The sequence below is a fragment of the Heliangelus exortis genome, chromosome 7 (genome assembly GCF_036169615.1).
Source record: "Heliangelus exortis chromosome 7, bHelExo1.hap1, whole genome shotgun sequence".
NCBI classification, from domain to species: Eukaryota; Metazoa; Chordata; class Aves; order Apodiformes; family Trochilidae; genus Heliangelus; species Heliangelus exortis.
This window is the reverse complement of record NC_092428.1, coordinates 32,732,551-32,751,080: the sequence shown is the minus strand read 5'-3', so window position 1 is coordinate 32,751,080 and position 18,530 is coordinate 32,732,551. Positions and strand designations below refer to the sequence as shown.

General features: G+C 41.5%; 1 protein-coding gene across 2 annotated transcripts in view; it reads right to left on the bottom strand.

Annotated features, from left to right (window-relative positions):
* The window catches only part of DOCK1 (dedicator of cytokinesis 1), a 277,133-nt gene that overhangs the window by 188,248 nt on the left and 70,355 nt on the right, over positions 1-18,530 (bottom strand). For both annotated transcript variants that reach the window (XM_071749684.1, XM_071749683.1), the window contains exons 24-27: positions 16,817-16,887; positions 15,309-15,415; positions 6,340-6,467; positions 3,938-4,033 (exon numbers count right to left, since the gene is read on the bottom strand). In XM_071749684.1, coding sequence (XP_071605785.1) covers positions 3,938-4,033; positions 6,340-6,467; positions 15,309-15,415; positions 16,817-16,887 — 402 coding nt within the window. The remainder of the gene's footprint in view (positions 1-3,937; positions 4,034-6,339; positions 6,468-15,308; positions 15,416-16,816; positions 16,888-18,530) is intronic.

The following is an 18,530-nucleotide window of genomic DNA, read 5'->3' as shown; positions in this document are numbered from 1 at the left end:
CTACACATCTAACTGCTCCACCAACATAATAATCCTGTGCTAGGAGAATGAAAAGGACTGCATGACAATTTTCAGTATTATTGCAGCATCCATGAAACATAACTGGGGCTTATCAAGGGAACTGTAGTGCTCCAAATTGGCTGTCAATTTATTTAGGTGGATGTAGTTTGTTCAGATGAACCCTAGCAGGGAATACTCCACACCCATTCCTTGCACTGGTGATATTTCATTTCACAGTGAAAAAAAAAAAAAAAAAGAAAAAAGAAAAAAGAAAAAAAAAAAAAAAAGAAAAAGAAAAAGCTCACTCTTAGCAAGGGAACAATATCATGACCATCATTCAAACACCACTTTTTTATGAAATTACTTTGCAATACGTAATTGCAAAAGTTTTTACAAGATTTGAAAACACAAATTTCAGTTAAAGAATACTTTTTTATGCCGTGGATGTCCAGTGGGAAAAAAAAAATAAAAATTAAGCTTTCTCCCCAGCATTTTGGAACTGGACAGATTTTAAGGCACTAAAAGGCAATATACACATCCTCTAGCTTCAACTTCCAAACTTCAGACCCAGAACTCCCCCTGTGACCCTCAATGGTTTCAAATAAATTTTACTTAGACTTAGGCTTGTATTTTCCTTCCTTCCAGAAAGGCATTTTGCCTTGGAGGTGCCAAGAGATGGAGGATGATTCCAGTGTTCCCTTCCCCATCACTGCCATTTTCTCTGCTTGCCCCTTCTCTCTCTCCAGTGCTGTCACCAGCTCCTCCTCCTCCTCCTCCTTCCCTGGACAGGTCTCATCTTCACCCTACTGAGATTTTCCTTCCCCAGGGGACACCTCTCAACCTTCCCTCTATTAACCTCAGCTGTCTTTCACATCTAGCATCAACAAATCACTTCATTCCTGGTGATTTCTGTGGCATTTCTGCTTTGGTTTCAACACATCCTTGGTTTAAAGTGTAGAGGGGACAAAAAAAAAAAACCACAACAAAAAACCAACATGGGAAACACCCCACACATCAGGGAAGTCATAAAATCATCTCCTGGGCACTGCTTCCCAGTCACACATCCAAAAAGTCCCTAAAATACCATTTTTTCCCCAATCCCAGCAGGTGTTCACACTTCATTCCCCACAGACCAATACGTGTTCTTCTGAGTTAAGGACAGAGTCTCAGGGGCAAAGCCACCTCCTACACATTTTGCTCTTACATCTCTGAGCTAGATTTTAATTTTTTTTTTCTGTGTCAAAACAGAATTTGATTTGTTCCACCCCACAAAGGAACCAAGACTATTTCATCAACAGTGATCACAGAGTTGCACAGAACCTGCCAACTGAAGGGTCTTCCAAAAACTGTACACATAGGGATCCAAAAACCCCATCTGGACATCCTTTCAGAAATTGAGGAGTTCACAACTAACTCATTTTTCTTGGCTTTGGAAATGAAAACACAGCAAGCTGCTGGCCACAAGGAGCTAGGGAGGAGTCCTGATTCACTCTGGACCTACCATCAGCAGCAGTCAATTGGGACTTAATAAAAGAGGCCAGTCCTCCAACTTGCATGGAATATAATGTTTTTCAAGAGTTACCAGGAAAAGGATACTTGAAAATTATCCTAAAAAAAAGATCCAAGGAACCATGACCAGCTTATGGATTTTTTTCTTTTTGAGGCAGCATGCCCTCAGCCTGAGATGTGGTAGGTAGGCATCAGGTAAGAGGCACCAAAATCTTTCTTATTTCCTGGATTAAGGTGGAATATTTGTAATACAGTGAAGCAAACATTTCAACAGAGGTTCTGCTCCTGCCTTGGCACTGAAGGTCAGGGGTTTGGTCAGGGAGGTACTGCAGCTCATCCAGCTTTTATCAACATTTTTCTGAAGGAAAATACCTCAGCTTTTTTGATCTGTCAACTTTTTCTATATTTAAAGTGTATTACAAGACATTAGGCTTTGGGTGAGGAGGATGCTGCTAAGTATTTCTTCAAGATGAAAACATGCCAGCCCTAGCACCCAGGGTCTTTAAATAAGAAACAAACTCTTTTGTCCTGTACTTCACTTCTTTTGAAAAAAAATTACCACTGCTCAAACCATGCCTCTGTAAGGTCTTTTAAAATTCCTTTTTCTACTCATCCTGTATGGTTAAACCTCTAATGTAAACCCCAGGTAATACCATGCAAGTATTGGCAAAAGAAAAGTTCACACATAATTTCAACTTGATTCTGATCCAAGAGGCCTCAGGTTATGCTTGCTAATTATCACTTGCATTTTACTTTTCCTGCTTTGCTGACACCACAAAAATGAATCCTTCCTGGCTGATCACAGGAGGATCCCTTCAGGACCAGAGTGAATTTTAAGACAGAATTAAGCACTCCTTGAAAACCCTTGGTTCCATTATACATACTTTTATATATATATATATATATATATATATATACACACACACACACACACTCATCCCATAATTACAGTGTCAGGCAGTGATTCCAAGCTCTACTCATGCTCACTGGGGATAATTTGGATACAACTGTAGTGAGCTAAAATATATCCAGGGGAAGTTTTCCAAAGCAAGCTGATTAATGCAAAAGGAATAATTAACATTTTTTTAGTATCATCTACAGCATGTTCATCAAAACAATAATTAATTCACACCCTAGCCCTAACTGAAGGGGTTTCTTGGATGTATATCTTACAAGACTTAAAAATCTGGGTGAAGAAGTTTTTGTAGCCTTACACAGAAAGGGTGTGCACTCAGATTTCTGTTCTGCATATTAGTGATATTTCTGTGGTGACACACAAAATAACAAGCACATAGAAACCTCCTGATTTCCCCTCCCTGCTCCTGCATCCAAGCACTGGATCATTCTCTCAGAATCATCTCTATAAATCTCATTTCTTCCACCAACAATGGATCTGGTGGTGATTCATTACAGCTCTATTACAACAAATAAACCTATAACTGCAATTCAAAGTGATAAAAGTGGAATACATCAAAACAAAAGGTAGTGAATGATGCACTTAAGATAAAATTAAACCTTAGCATCTTTGCCTGCAGAAGCACCACCACGTGCCCAGTAAACAACAGCAGATGAGTAAAATGTGCTGAGGTCAGAGAGACTTCTGAAGTCAATCAAATATTGCTGTGTGCAATGGCACAGAGAAATAAAATTGGAAAAAAAAGAAATAAAGAAAGGACTCGTATCTGACAAGCAAATAAACCCTTTTTAAAGAAAGAAATCAGTGCACCAAACCAACCTGAATACAATTAATGCAGAACAGGACAGCTACCCAGACAAGAAAAACCTGCTCCACTTTGACCAATTTCTCATGTATTATTTGCCAGATGCAGACACTGAAGGAAGAAGATAAGGGAAAGACACAGCAAGACTCCCAAAACCACACCAAGATCTGTCCCCATTTCAGATGTCAGCAGCCCTCATACTCTTTCCATTGCTTACTCCAGTATTAATGATCCCTGAGCACATGGATTGGTCCTTCCTTCCTTCCCCTAGGTTGTCAAACCACAATAATTTGAGGCTCTATTTTTCAATCATTTGAATATTGCCAATTCCTTTGTTATTTTACTTGGAGTCAAAAAAAGGCAAATAAATGCTTGTAGAGTTAAGTGATTACCAGTCTGGTAACCTCCATGCAAGCCTCATTCCCCACTTTTCATCTGACTGCTTACAAATAACACCTCTTTGGCCAACACAGACATCTAAAATCTGGGTAATAGTCTGGTCATTGACTTGTTTGGGTTTTTTTAAATATTTTTTTCCTCCCCCTGTGTAAACCACGGGAAAGCTACAAGCCAATGTTTTACAGCTTACTGAACAGAAAGACAGGGAAGGTTTTGATTGCTTTGGGTCACCTGAGACTTAAATTCTATTACAGTCAGGTTCAAAAAGATGTGACAAAGGTATTTAAGTTACATCAAGAGACACTTACAATGAGCTCTGAATCACGTCCCATGGAAATGACTGTTCTGTTTACTGTCCTCAGTAGCTTTTCCATGATTATCTGGACATGTCGTTGTGTTGGGCCCTAAGGAAAAAGAATAAATTAGTGGTAACTAGACAGAAGAGACACCAATACAACTGAGCCACTCATGCTTGCCTTTAAATCCTCCTGTCTCGTGGAACTTAAATAAAACATCAGTCACTGCTGTTGATAAAAAGCAGAAAATTTCTCTCTCGTTTCATCAAACACCACTCAAAGTCTATTTTACTAATATATTACTGATAAATTAACATGTACTGGTACAATTATTTAAGTGCAAAGTCACTGGAAACAGAAGAAAGCCTGTGACAATTAGTTACCTTATAATTCCATTTCCCTGAGTTGTTTTTCCAACACCAAAAGCCCACAGGGCGCTACTAAATCTGGGGAATTATTCTGCAACACCTCAGTCAAAAGCAAGAATAAAAGCAAAGCAAAACTTTGGTTAAGGAACTGCAATTACAGTCGATTTTCTCAAGTTAGTGTTTTTGTATTTGGAGATATTTGCCACTTATTTCATTTTCAACTCTTTAGAAAAAAAAATATAGTGCAACTGACTGAAAAAGTTCAGAAACCTCATGCACAATGATGGCTACAGGAACTCAAGACAATGAGAAAGAAATAGCTGAGCTTTGCTCCCATCTTTTATTTTTATAAATAGATTTCTTCATAGTTTTCATTGCTCTGAAGGAGACTTCAAAAGGGGTCTGTGAGACAGACAGGGGAAACAATTCTACAGCCAACAGCTCCAAGTGCTTCCCACTTCCCATCTAAGAAAAGCAGCATCTTTATCTTGCTTCTTGACCATCAAACATTCTGATGAACCAGTTTCTTGCCTGGGTAATAATCCAGATCTCATCACTAGATTATTCTTCACTCCCACAGACTTGCAGAGGTGAAAAACCCATTTGCATCTTTGGAGAGTGCTGCAGCACCAGGACACACACAGAGCTCCTGCTCCAGAGACTTTTGCAGCTGACAGATCTGCCTTGAGGATAAACCTTACAATTTTGGTACAAAGAGCACCTTCAGGGCAGACTAAATTTATCTCTGAACCCTGCTTCTCTCCACCCTTCAGCTCTCCCTGCTTCCTCTCTTACAATTTTTTTTTTTTTTCCTAAGATTTCTTCCTCTCTGCATTCCCAGCACTTGTGCAGCTCCTGCACATTTTTGGGTTTACTTTACCTGGTTCTTCACTCAGTGCTTCCCTTTTTTTCCCCTGTCCCCTACTCCACCAGCAAATGGATCCCTATTTTCTGCAGCCCCCTAAAGAAGGAGGAGGTGGGAGTGAGTTCCTACCAGAGAGAGAAAAATGCAGCCAACAGAGAGTGACAGGGAGCAGCCAAGCTGTCAAAAAATAAATAAGTCCTTATTTTAAAATAACCCAACTCTCAGGAGCAGTCACAGAGAACTACTCTGAAAAAGACACAAAATCAGAACAAACCCCCCCAAAAAAGTCAAATCAGATGTTAGATACAATGTGAGGAGCTGAGCCCTGAGGTCCTTTCCAACTAAATCAGTGTATGGGAGCCTACGTGGGACTGAAGGTTCAGGCAGCAGCTTCATCAGCCCAAACTTCTTGAAGAGGGCATCAAAGCACTGCAGCTCTCCAAAGCCCAATTATTTACCTAATTGTGTGAAGTCCAAAAAAGACAAAAAAGGCACTATTAGACAAGGTGCACATCTGCAAAGCAGCCCAGGCCACTGTACAGGTGCTCACGTCCAAGTGTCTCGTGGGATGACATTCAGAATGGATAAAATCACTGCAGGAGTTGGAATATTCAGGCAGGGAAAGCCACACCTTCCAATTGAGGTTATTTTTTACCAAAAAGCAGAATTCTACTCTTTTAATGACACTTCAGTGCACAAGCTTGCTGTGTAGAAAAACTATGTTTATATTTTTATTTATATACATGTGTGTGTGTGTGTGTGTGTACACAGCCTCCAGGCTGTCCTAGCAGGCCAGTATCAATCCAACTCAAACCTTCATTTCCCAAAATGTTCACCGTGGAAAAAACCAAACATTTTTCACCTGGCCAAGGCCACACTACTTACAAAAGCAAGTCTGAATCCTAAGAACATGGTGTTTTATCCTCTAACCAATGCCTGGAAAAGTGTTCTTGGGTAGCAGTGCTGTCACGTAGGTGCCTCAGAAACAGTAAGAAACATCTCCAGATGTCACACAACACATCCTCCCCACTGGTTATGGAAAAAGGCAACTTAAATACATTATTTAGGGATGGGAAAAATAACAAATAAATAGAACCTTAAGCCCTCAGGAGTTACCTGTTTAATTCATTCTACTGAGCTCCCTTTCAGGGTTAATCAGCAGTGAAGCCTAAGATACTAACCACATCTTTCTTGTAAAGCACTTCCAGGATGTTACTCAGCAACTGGCAACAAGCCTCCAAATCTTCTTGTCTTTCCAAGTGATACTTCAGCTGATCTGTCATTGTTGGCAGCAAGATCTCCCTGCAGTCTGCACACAAAAACACAAGGTTACAACCACAGATTTCAATGGCTGTTCAGGCTGGGGAGTTCATCTGCTCCAGTGCTTAAATGAAACAAATAAAAATTAAGGAAAAAAGTATACCATTTCCAGATTTCCAACCACCAATCCAAAACAAACACCTGAACAAGTTAAAAGGAAATGAAAATGAAGTCACTGAGTTAACAGCACTTGGACAAAACTCTTCCCACCCTCCCCAAGCCAAGTACTCGAGCACTCAACTTAACATTGACTGCATCTCCTTCAAACCCTGGTTCCCTGGACCTCTCCAGTGCCATTCCACAAACCATCATGTTCAAGCACAGCTTCCCACCTGCTCAGCTGGTTGAGTGTTGGCAAGGTGTGGAAAACTTCTTTTCCCCTGCCTGCCCTGGCTCCCAATGCAGCATGGCCTGAGTGTAAAACCTGAGTCACTGAGATGCTGCTCTCCAGCTCAGCCAGCAGCTCCAGCATAAGGGGTCTCACAGCCCAAGAAAATGCTGCTGAAAGACTTTATTCTGGTGTTCAGATCTATTGTCTGCCTGCCCTAGGTAAGGCAAGTACAGGACTTGGAAAGAGGTAAGGAAGGGGAGGAAAAAGGACAGAGGTAAAGAATGGGAGGTCAGTGTTTTGGCTCTAGTCAAGAATGCAAAGGAAATAAACTGATACCCCTCAAGCTATCAGCACTGGGAGTTCAGATAGTTAGATCAGGTAACACTGACCTAACAAGGCTCAGGATGTATCATCTGCAAATTCCCTTGCACAGGAGAGTGCAGGGACCCAGGGTTCACTCCTAACCCTGGAACAGGCTCCTGTTCCTTTTGGAGAGATGGCACAGAGGGATATCAGCACCTGGTGCAATCAGCCCCAACACAACACCAGAAAAAAAACCAGAGTGAAGATAAAACTTTTCAGGGTCCCCATTCCCAGCCCCCAATACATCCATGCCCAAAGGAAGGGAACTGGTTTTTTCTGCTCATCAAAGCCTGATTCACACATAAATAATGATCAAATTACCCAGGTATAAACCAACAGGATAGTACTAAAACATGTTTGAAGGGTTAGGGAAAGAAAAGCAGGAAGGCACAGGGAGGAATTAAGAGCATTTGGTATCCTCCCACCTCCTCGGAATAATATTTGAGATTTTCCCCATTATTTTCCCCTACCAGAAACCTGTTCCCCCACCCCTTTCCCTCCCAACCTGCCCAGCTACCTCCTGTACCTATGGAAGAAGGTGTGAGCTCTGCTTTGCTTAGGAAAATTGTGTAATTACAGCAAGTGCTGGATTACCAAGCCAGAAGGCAGCTCCTTCTCAGAGGAGCCACATGCATAAGGCAGAAAGCAGCACAGCTCTGTGTGCATATGGACATATAGTTGTCATTAAGAAATCTTTATTTTCCTGACAAGTGGAAATACACTATCACAACCTGGCTTACTCAAAAAAAAAAAAAAAAAAAAACAACACAATGAAAAAAGCACAAAACCTGCTTTTGTACTAAAAAAATCCAGCTGGCAGATGATCTCTGAAAAACACAACTGAAGAATTCACTTTGTCAAATGCTACATTGGCAGTTGGCCCATGAGATCTCTAATTATACAGGAGCTGGGAAAATATGGATGAAGCTCTTGACAGTCACACAAAAGATGCAACACACTGACATTTTTTTCTTTACTGATATTACCCAAATTGCTTGGACTTGATGGCATATGGCTGACTCATAAGGAGGCTCCATGGCAGTCCTTAATGACTATGTAATTGCTTAGAGATGATTTTCACACAAAAGCTGAAGCCCCTGGAATATTTAGAAATGCTCCTGAGCACTCAATTACCTCTTTATTTATGAGGATTCCAAATAGCTCTGGACCAGCAAACACCAGCCTGACATCAAGAGTGCAAACAACAGAGCACACCAGGAGGCAGGAGGCTGAAAACTGGAGATTAACCTTGCTGAAGAGGAGATGACCCCACACTCCAGTGTGGAAGCTCCTACTTAGGGTTATACCCAACACTCCCTGAGAAGCCAAGAGGTCAACAGCTCCAAGGAACACTTTGAACACAAGGAAACCTCTTCTTGGTAGCAGCTGAGTGCTACTCAGCTCCTTCTGCAATCACATGCTCTCTTTATGGGTACAGATTGGGTCTCTGCCCTTTTGCAGTGGACACAATGGGCATCCAGAAGCAGCCAGGAGTTATGGGATAAGCAAAGTGGTGCTGAGAAGCCACAGTAAATATCAGCAGCTCAAAGAAAGAGGGAAAAGCTGCCTCAACTAAAGCCAGACTCTGGTTTGGAGTCACCACTTCATTGGCTCCATCTTTTTCTGAAGAGGCATCCAGAAAGAGAATGTGAACTTCCACCCCCAATCATCCCTGCTCGTCCCTCCCTCAGAACTTGGGAGATGCTGCACTGGGGGTGTCAATGTTCCAGAAGGTTCTTCTGCAGCTGAGTACCCACCTGGAGCAAATGCCAACTTCTAAATCTCTCCATGGCAAAAACTGAGGCTCAGCTGATAGCCTGCATGGGATACATACATACATATATACATACATACATATATACACTCATAGAATCATGGAATTGGCTGGGTTGGAAGGGACCTCAGAGCTCATCAAGTCCAACCCTTGCTCCACTCCCCCCGTGGTTCCCAGCCCATGGCACTGAGTGCCACATCCAGGCTCTTTTGAAATATCTCCAGGGATGGAGAATCCACCCCTTCCCTGGGCAGCCCATTCCAATGGCTGAGCACCCTCTCCAGAAAGAAATTTTCTCATGTCCAACCTAAACCTCCCCTGGCACAACTTGAGACCTCTTGTGCCCTCTTGTCTTGCTGAGAGTTGCCTGGGAAAAGAGCCCAACCCCCCCCTGGCTCCAACCTCCTTTCAGGGAGTTGGAGAGAGTGATGAGGTCTCCCCTGAGCCTCCTCTTCTCCAGCCTCAACACCCCCAGCTCCCTCAGCCTCTCCTCATAGGATCTGTGCTCCAGTCCCTTCCCCAGCCCAGTTGCCTCCTTTGGACCTGCTCCAGCACCTCAATCTCCTTCCTGAGCTGAGGGGCCCAGAACTGGACACAGGACTCAAGCTGTGGCCTCCCCAGGGCTGAGCACAGGGGCAGAATCCCTTCCCTGGACCTGCTGGCCACGCTGTTCCTGAGCCAGCCCAGGATGCCATTGGCCTTCTTGGCCACCTGGGCACACTGCTGCCTCCTCTTCAGCTTCCTGGCAATCCAGACTCCCAGGTCCCTTTCTGCCACTCTGTGCCCAGCCTGAAGCTCCCCATGGGGTTCTTGTGGCCAAAGTGCAGGACCTGGCACTTGGAATGTTGAACCTCATCCCGTTGGGATCAGCCCAACTCTCCAGTCTGTCCAGGTCCCTCTGCAGAGCCCTCCTGCCTTCCAGCTGATCCACACTCCCCCCAGCTTAGTGTCATCTGCAAATTTGCTGATGATGGACTCAATCCCCTCATCTAAATCATCAATAAAGATATTGAACAGAACCGATACAAACATCCAGGCATGGGCTGGATGAGGCAGTACTAAAACACACACTGCAGGTACCAAATAAAAGAGCTAAGAGGCAAAAGGGTGCCAAGGATGAAGAACTCAACCTATGCTTAAGGTGTTGGGTTTTGGCCTGAAGTGGCAAATCTGACTCAGGCATTACAGAGTGCAAAGGTGAAAATTCCTCCCACTTGCTGAGTCCCAGGGCTAAGGTGTGGGCTCGAGAGGACTTGGTTTTACCACTCAAGAAGATCAGGTATGATGATGGATGAGACAAAGATGGACATGATGGGTAAAGAGCTGCTTGGCAGAGTCTGCCAGATGCCCTCGAGTCCCACTGCAATGGCTCCAAGCAGCCAAAGGACTCAGAGCTGATCAGTGAGCACCCAGCCTTCTGCCTCCTCCAGATAACTCATCCCCTAACTCATCCCTAGGCAAGACACCCAGCACACAGGCTGGAATCTGCACAACAGGAAAGGAATCCTCAGGTGGGTGTAGGACAAAACTAACTTCATTTCCCATATCAATTTCAGTCCAGTGAATGCTGTAAACTCAATTGAGCCCAGTATCCCCAGAGATGCTTTGTGATCACAGCCTTCTGCCTACACATCTGGGAACCCTCTGTGTGTCTCATTACCTTGGGTAAAATGGGAAGAAAAGAGCAGATGAAGAAAAAAGCCAAAGCCCAGTGGTGTTAGCAAACTCCTTTCACAGGATGCAGGGGAGAAAAAGAACCCTGACACTGCAGCAAAGCCTCTGAATGTGCCTCTGGAAAGCCTGGGAGGGGAAGCAATATTTAATAATTTAAAAGCCCCTGATCTGAGGTTGGAAAATACTTTTTGTGCCAGTCAAGTCCCCCAAGTAGAAGGTGGTCAGAGCTCAACCTGCAAGGATGCAGAAGGCAAAAACTGCAGCTAAGTCACCCCTGAGCCAGCTTGCCCAGAGTGGCTGTGATCACCAGGGAAGGGATTCAGGCTGCATTTTTATGAAAGGAGAAACTAATTGATTTGTCACCCTGCTTCAGCTGGAATTACACAACCTCTCCCACAAAAGGCTGAGCTCCCTCGGGGAGGTTTGACAACACTCCCTCAGTTCCCACTTTACAGGTTTTCTGCCTTCCTCAGCAACAACTCCTGAGCATCTGCTCTGCTGTTTGGAGCTCTTGGAAGTTTTTAGAACGTGGGAGGATAAAACAAAGCAGCAAGGGGTACTGGGTGTTTGATAAAAAGATCAGGATTCTTCCTGGATTTAAAAAAAAAAATAAAGATTAAAAAACCCAACAAAACAAACAAGGCCATAAAACACTAACAAAAATCCAAGTAAGCATATTTCCATATATATATTTTCAACAAATCTATGGCATTATGCTCTGTAAGGAGTTAAGAGCATCTTCAGGGCATCTTTTGCTATAAACTCTGTTGAAAAACACTGCATTTTGATTACTCTGAAGCACAGAAGAGGGAAGGTGAACCTTCAGCAGCCTGCCCATCATTACCAACACCTCCCAGCCCTGATTAATGGGCAACCTTGATAAACCCATAGCCTCCTGCTCCAAAGCCAGCTCTGAAGATGGCTCATAAGGATGCTGCACAGTGATTACAGGCAACAATAATTTGACATCTGTTCTCTGCTGCACAAGCCCAACCTGCAATGATTAATGTCACAGGAATGTGCAGTGAGAATAAAATATTAATCTCTATAAAAAGGGTGCTCAGGAGGCATTATCAACTTAGGAGCAACCAAGCAAAGACTTCAAATGAGACACTGACACAGGAACTATGCTGAAGCTAAATACACCCAATACATTTTTGTCAATTGAGAAACATTGCATTGGGAGGGACACTGACAAATGCATTTCTTTATTTTATGCTTCATTTATTTAATGCATCTGAAGAAATAAATCCTGTGCTTAGTAACCTCACATCCCCTGCACAGCACGGGGCCAAAGATTGTCATTTGAGTCATAATTAAACTACAAGAACTCTTAGCAATGCTCTGTGCTGTCTACTACTATTTATTAAGCTAAGAATTTCCTACTGGAGAGGTAACTCCACTTCCTAACTCCTGAAGAGCACAGCAGCTTCACAGCTCACTTGGCAATTAACTGGAAGTCATCTGGAAAACCAAGCAAAGGAGAACACAGACAGCTCCATGGGATGAAACAAAGCAGATAAATCACTATTTACAGAAACCCAAAATTCTGAAGTTGGCAAGGACAAGACACTTGATCTAGCTGACCAACCAGATGTACTGTCACTTTCAGACCTGGAAATGTGCAGGTTATGATGAACCTGTCCCATGCTGATTCATTAATTCAGATTTCTGTCTGGACACACTCAACAGAAGGCTTCAACACAGAATTGCTACAGATGCTACTCCAAGGAAATGCTTCCCTCATTTCAGGGTCTGAAGTGGGCATTTTTGGGAAAGGAGAGAAACATGAAAGGAAGAAGAGATGTGGGGTTGGACAAGCTCTGCAAAGAAGAAGAGTTACCTTAAAGTTCAGAAGGAAACATGCAAATGGCACACAATATAACCAGAAATGAAGTGAAATAAGTTCAAAACTCTCTTTTACACTCTTTCCTAAAGGCATAGAAAACCCCAGCACCACAGAGTAGTCTTCATTCAAGGTCCCAACCTCTTCAGGTTTCCTGAAGGCCACTGAAGCATCCATCACCCAACATCACTCTTCAAGGACAATGATTCAAAAATTATTCACACACTCACCCCTCTCACCTCAAAAGCCTTCAAAGCTTCACAAATTCATGTTTTGGGGATTTTAATGCCTTTGGAGACACAACCAATTCTTAACTGACCTCTCAAAGCACAGAATTAGAGCATTTTCTCTAACAGAAATACCCTGATGAAGTGCTGTTTGGCTTTCTGTGCATTTTACAGGTTTCAATCAATTCCCCAATCCTGTACTGCATATTGCTTTTAGAAAAGACAATCTCATTTCTGCAGTATGACACAGGATTAGTTGGATACTTACATGAAAACATTGCCTATCAGTTAAAAATTATTGACTTGAGGAGGAGGAGAAGCTATCAAGCTGCATTTTAGCAGTAAGAACTCAAACCCACAAAACAAGGGAAAAATAATACCTAAATTTAACAAAGGCTGTGGCTAGGGGCTTCATTTATTTCCCAGTGAATTTTAGTGTGTATGAAAGCTTTCCAGCACAGCTGGTTCTCCAGACACAACCTCTGCAGCACTGTTCTGTCAATAAAACTGGACTGAGATCAGATTAATGACTCTGCTATTGACACAGATCCATTTCAGCTTCTCAGGAGCTCAGTAATGTTGGGCTCTACCCCTGGCTGCAACCCAAAGAGCTGAGCTTGTTTGGTTTAAAAAATAAACCAGCCACACACAATTTCTCCTTCCACCTCTGAAGACAAAAATTGGGTGAATAAGGGAAGTTACAGATAACCATATCCTTCCTTAGGAGTGCTTTTAATAGTCCTCATTTCTTCCTTTATCTGAGTTATCTCCATTTCCTCCTATCAAAGACAGTCAAGTAAAATTCCTTGTATTACTGACATCTACCTCAAAGACCTGGCAACCTAAAAGCAGCCAGGAGAAGGAAAAAATTACTACACAGAAAGCTACCTGAGCCTGAGGAAAGGGAAGGAGTAAAAGTGATCTATGTGTCTGAAAAAGCAAGCATTAAAATGGGCTCAGAGACACCAGCATCATTTTACTCAAGCCCCAACCACCACCAACTCCAACTGCACTCCTCCTTTTTATTCTTGCAAAAATTCAGACTGAAATCTTCTGATGCAGCTCATGAGGGCTGAATCATTTTGAAAGAAGATGTCAAAGGCAAAGGTGAAGCTGAAGTGCATCTGGACATGCTGGTGCAGTACCTGGTGACACAGCTGGCAGACTCTGGTTTGCAGATTGATTCTTACTCCACGACCATCCAAAACTGCCACAAGTAAATTTACAACCTGTGCTACACCTCATTGCTCAAAAGGGACTTTTACTGCACTGGAGGCTGCCCTAGGGCAAAGCCCCATCCCTGTCTTAAAAGGTTCAGAGTCTCCAGGATCTCCCCATCCTCCAATCTGAATTCTCATTAGACTTGGGTTTGGTTTGGGATTTTACCCCAAGTTTAAACTTGCACAGAAGGTGAATTCTGTAGAGCAAATCAATTCACAGGTGCTCGTTAGAAATCACAAACTTGGAGAATTACTGTACATGCAGTCTAAATAAAAAGTGCCATCAAAACAGAAGAGCTCATTCTGTGAGCATCAATTGTTACTTGTGCAAAATCAGGAAGAAAACTTCAAGTGGGAAGAGTAACAGTGCTTCATTTCAGAGGGTTTTGCCATCACACCCATGCACTATCCCACCTTCTACCAGTGCCATGAGCTGCACCAGGCACAAAGCCACAGGGTCAGGAAATGAAGGACACAACAGATTGCAGCACAGGCTGAGCTGGCTCAAAACCTGTTTGCTAACTGGAAGGAAATGGACATTACCAGATCCAGCACAGGTTGAATAGTTGTGGTTAGGCATTACCTGAGCTGGACCTGTCCATACAAAGCCAATCCACTAAGAATTTTCTTTAAGCTGGAACCAGAAAAATTTTATCACCTGGTCCCAGCATTTTTGATCTGACAGAAGCAGCCTTTCAAATTTCCTTTATCAGTGAACCACTGTCTATTTGCTCCCTCATTAACTTCTTCTGATGGCACATAAACACTTAGTTTAGGTTAGTTTAACCTGCAGTCATCTAGAAAAAGAAGAAAATGTTTCACCTCAGAGGAAAAAAAAAAACCCAAAAAATCTGTAAAACAAGTGCTTCAACTTAGCTTTCAATGTCCCACTAATGTACAAGGAGAAAATAAGACAGAAGGGATGAATATCACACTCTAAAAGGTCTGTATATTGTTTTACTTCAGCTAGGAGACAGCTTAAAGGGAAAGAATGATGTTTCAGACAGAAAAGATATCAAAAATTCCCCTTGTTTCCATAGAGCCTCACTGAGCACCAAACCTGAATGCAAAGCTTTCAATAAAATATATCACAGCCAAAGTTACAACACACACCAGTAACACTGGACACTTAGCTAGATCCTTTTAATTTAAAAATTGCTTTTAATTTTAAATTAAATTTAAAAATTTAATTTAAATAGTTTTTGCTTTCACTCCTTACTGCTCTCAACCTGGAATAAGGCTCACCAGCATTCCATCACCTGGAATCCTCTCACCCTTCTAATGGAACCACATTAATCTGGTACAACCTCCACCAAAGAGGTGCAAACCTTGCACTTCCAGAGGTCTGGAGCCCAGGAATAGTGATCATGACCTGGTCACCAAGGTGCTGCTCACCATGCTGGGTGAAGAGGTCACTGTGCACAATCTCAATCAGGCAGTAGAGCTTCTGGATCGTCAGCCGACTGACAGGAACGTTCAGGATGAATTCAGTGAAGAGTTTGCTATAGACAGAAGAAAAAATATATTCATCCCTCTCCAAAAATCCATTTAAAAAAAATCCATTAAAAAAAAAATCCAATAGCCTCAAAAAATAAGTACATGCTTTTGGACAAACTCATTTTTCAGACAGCGAAGAAATCAGAATTCCAAAGAAACACAAATTCTCTCTAACACATTTTTTTTGGTGTCTTCTCTTTTGCACTCTCCCTTTTATCTTGGTTTTACACTCTTTTCCCATGTTTCATTTCAGGTTTTTCCTTTCAAATCTGAGTTGCCTGGGCTTTTGTCTCTTGACTTCAATCCTCACATACTATTAATGGAATTATGTGTGACCATATAAGCCAAAAATATAGTGGGAATTCATGTTGCAAGGTTCCACCAACAAAAAACCCAAACAAACCCAGAAACACACCCATTTCAGGATGATAAAGGTACCATTCTGCTCATCAGCTGAGCTCCTGTAATACAGATTTTGATAAGAATTTTCAATTGTTTTGTATAATTTCTTAAAATCCTAGGGGCTTTTTTGTTTTCCTATTAAACATTCACTTTCAAGTATTATTCCATCTCAAATATTTTAAGAAATAGAAAAGCTGTTGTGTGGGGGGTAAACCAGACCAAATCCTACTACTTTCCACTTGGTTTATCTTCCCAGTACTTTTGCTATCACATATCAAAATTATGATTAATCCAGAAAATCTACAAAGAGTTTGGCCCATCAGAAGCATCAGTGTACATGTAAAAAAGTTCACAGTACAGACAGGCAGAAGGGAAATGCCAGGTTCCTCAGGCCACTGACATGGTAGACTAAGATTATACCTCCCTATTTTATTTCTACTTTATCTTCCTTCATTTTGACAAGCCAAAACACAGAAATAAAAAATAAAATATATAGATGGGTTTGTGCTATCAAGTTAAATATAAAGGGTGCTTTTTTCCAAGTAGCGTGAAAGATAAACTGATTTTTTTTTCCTGTAAGCAAAAAGTTTTCCTGAAATACTAATTTTTATTTAGTTTTTTTTTTTGCTGCTGAAATGTTGATCCAGCAGTGTTCACTGAGCAGAGTTACTGTTCACAGTAAATTTCTACTCCAAAGAGAGAAGCATCAAGTACACAGCTCAGAAATGTTGATGTGAGTTGCCTGAATAATAAATAATTCTTATCTCATTACATGATTGTACTCAACAAGAGGGCAAAGCCTGTCAAACCTTTCATCAAACCTTGATGTCACACATTAAGAACAAGGTATTAGTGTAGTCCTAAAAATATGTGCAAGGAAAACCAAAGGGAATAAACCCAAAGTGAGAAAACCTATTTCATTGCTTCTGTGTATATAATTTTATATATATTTGTGTGTGTAAAATAAAGACCAAGACAAAGGTGACATTACAAACTGTACTCACCTGAGTTCTTTTGGATCAAATACTAATTTCACATCATTGACAATAGTTGGCAAATATTTAAGTGCTGCCCCCTAAAAAGAAATAAAACAACAAATGAACAAAATTAAACTACGATTGCTGAGGAAAACAAAAAAAAAAAAAAGAGAACCCTAACTCTTTGTGGCTTTTATTGAGGCTCCTCAAATTCTTGCATCAGTCTGAGCACCAGACTAGAAATAAACCACAGCAATTCAAACACAAGCCACAATTATTCTGCTTATTTTTGTGCTTCATTCATAACACCCCAAGGTTGGATTACAGATTATTTTTGCCTCAAAAGGGGGAATGATCCTATTTGGGGGTTTAATGTTCACCATTTGCAGCTTCCAACAACAAGAGCACCACATGCTCCCACCCCTTCTGATTTAGAAACAAGGGGAGCCCTTAAGCTTTTCTTTTTTTTAATCAATTCTTTTTCTAGTCAGAAGTCCATGAAATGACAGGTGATTATATTGCACAATTCCACGGTCAGAGGCATTCAAGAGATAAAAAAAAATTCTGTTTGGCAGTAGGGAGAGCCACAGGAAACCAGACTGCAGGAATTATTGCCTCATAGGTAAATAAAAAAAAACTACTTGTCTATTTTCAGACACCTACACTTGTCTGCCACAACACTTGTAATTTTACATCAAATTCCACTCTTCTGGGATGGATGAGGTCAACTGTTTGATTACATTCAACAAAGGAAAACTAAATCCAAGTTGCTAAGAAAAAAAATAGGGGGAGGGGGAGCAAGTTTAGAATTCACTATCAGTCAAACACTTTGTCTTTCCAGCTGAAAATACAAGTACCATTAATGATTAATATGTACTATTTTAGAGCAAAGTTCAAGTATATTATACAGTATAATTATTTTAATTAAATCATTTGCATATCTTTAGATGAGATTAGCAGAGGTATCAGCGATACCAAATATGCCTTTTCTTGAATAATGTATGAAGCAGTTGTTAATTTACATATTTCTCAATAAAAATGCAGATTAAAGTTATTTTGGTAGATCTTTTTAAGAAAGCACACATCCACGTCCAAAACCAGATCCTAAAAAGCACAAATTTAGGCAATTCTTTTCCCTGGGTAATAAAACACTATTGGATGCTTCAGGAGTTTTAGAAGCTCAGCTATGCAGATACACAAGTGGCTGCAAAACTGGAAATGTCACCTGGAGAACACCAGGTTGTAGCAGCTGAGCAAACTGTTAGTGAAAAAATAATGCAGGATGAAAACTTTAGCAAACACCACACTCATCTCCAAATCATCTTCCTCAAGGTGAGGACTCACTGAGAATTCCTCACACAGAAATAATGCCAGAGAACAAAATGTGGAAGGGGAAACTTACAGCAGATGCTCAATTCCCTTCTCAAATTCAGCCTCCCAACCAGAACTGAGTAAATACCCCAAATTTCCCATGGAAAGGGGTATTTCCACAGAACTGAGTAAATACCCCAAATTTCCCATGGAAAGGGGTATTTCCACAGCACTGATACTATTGGTGTTTGTTATATAAAAACAGCTGGGATTTTTTTTCACCTGGTGAAGCATTCACAGGAATGGCGGAAAAGTGAGGGGAGAGGAAAGCATTTGGGATTAAAAGCCACTAAAAGCCTCTGCTTCAACAGAACAAACTCCTCAGCAGAGAAAGAAAGAGAAAAATGTGGCTACTCTGCCCACCCTTGCT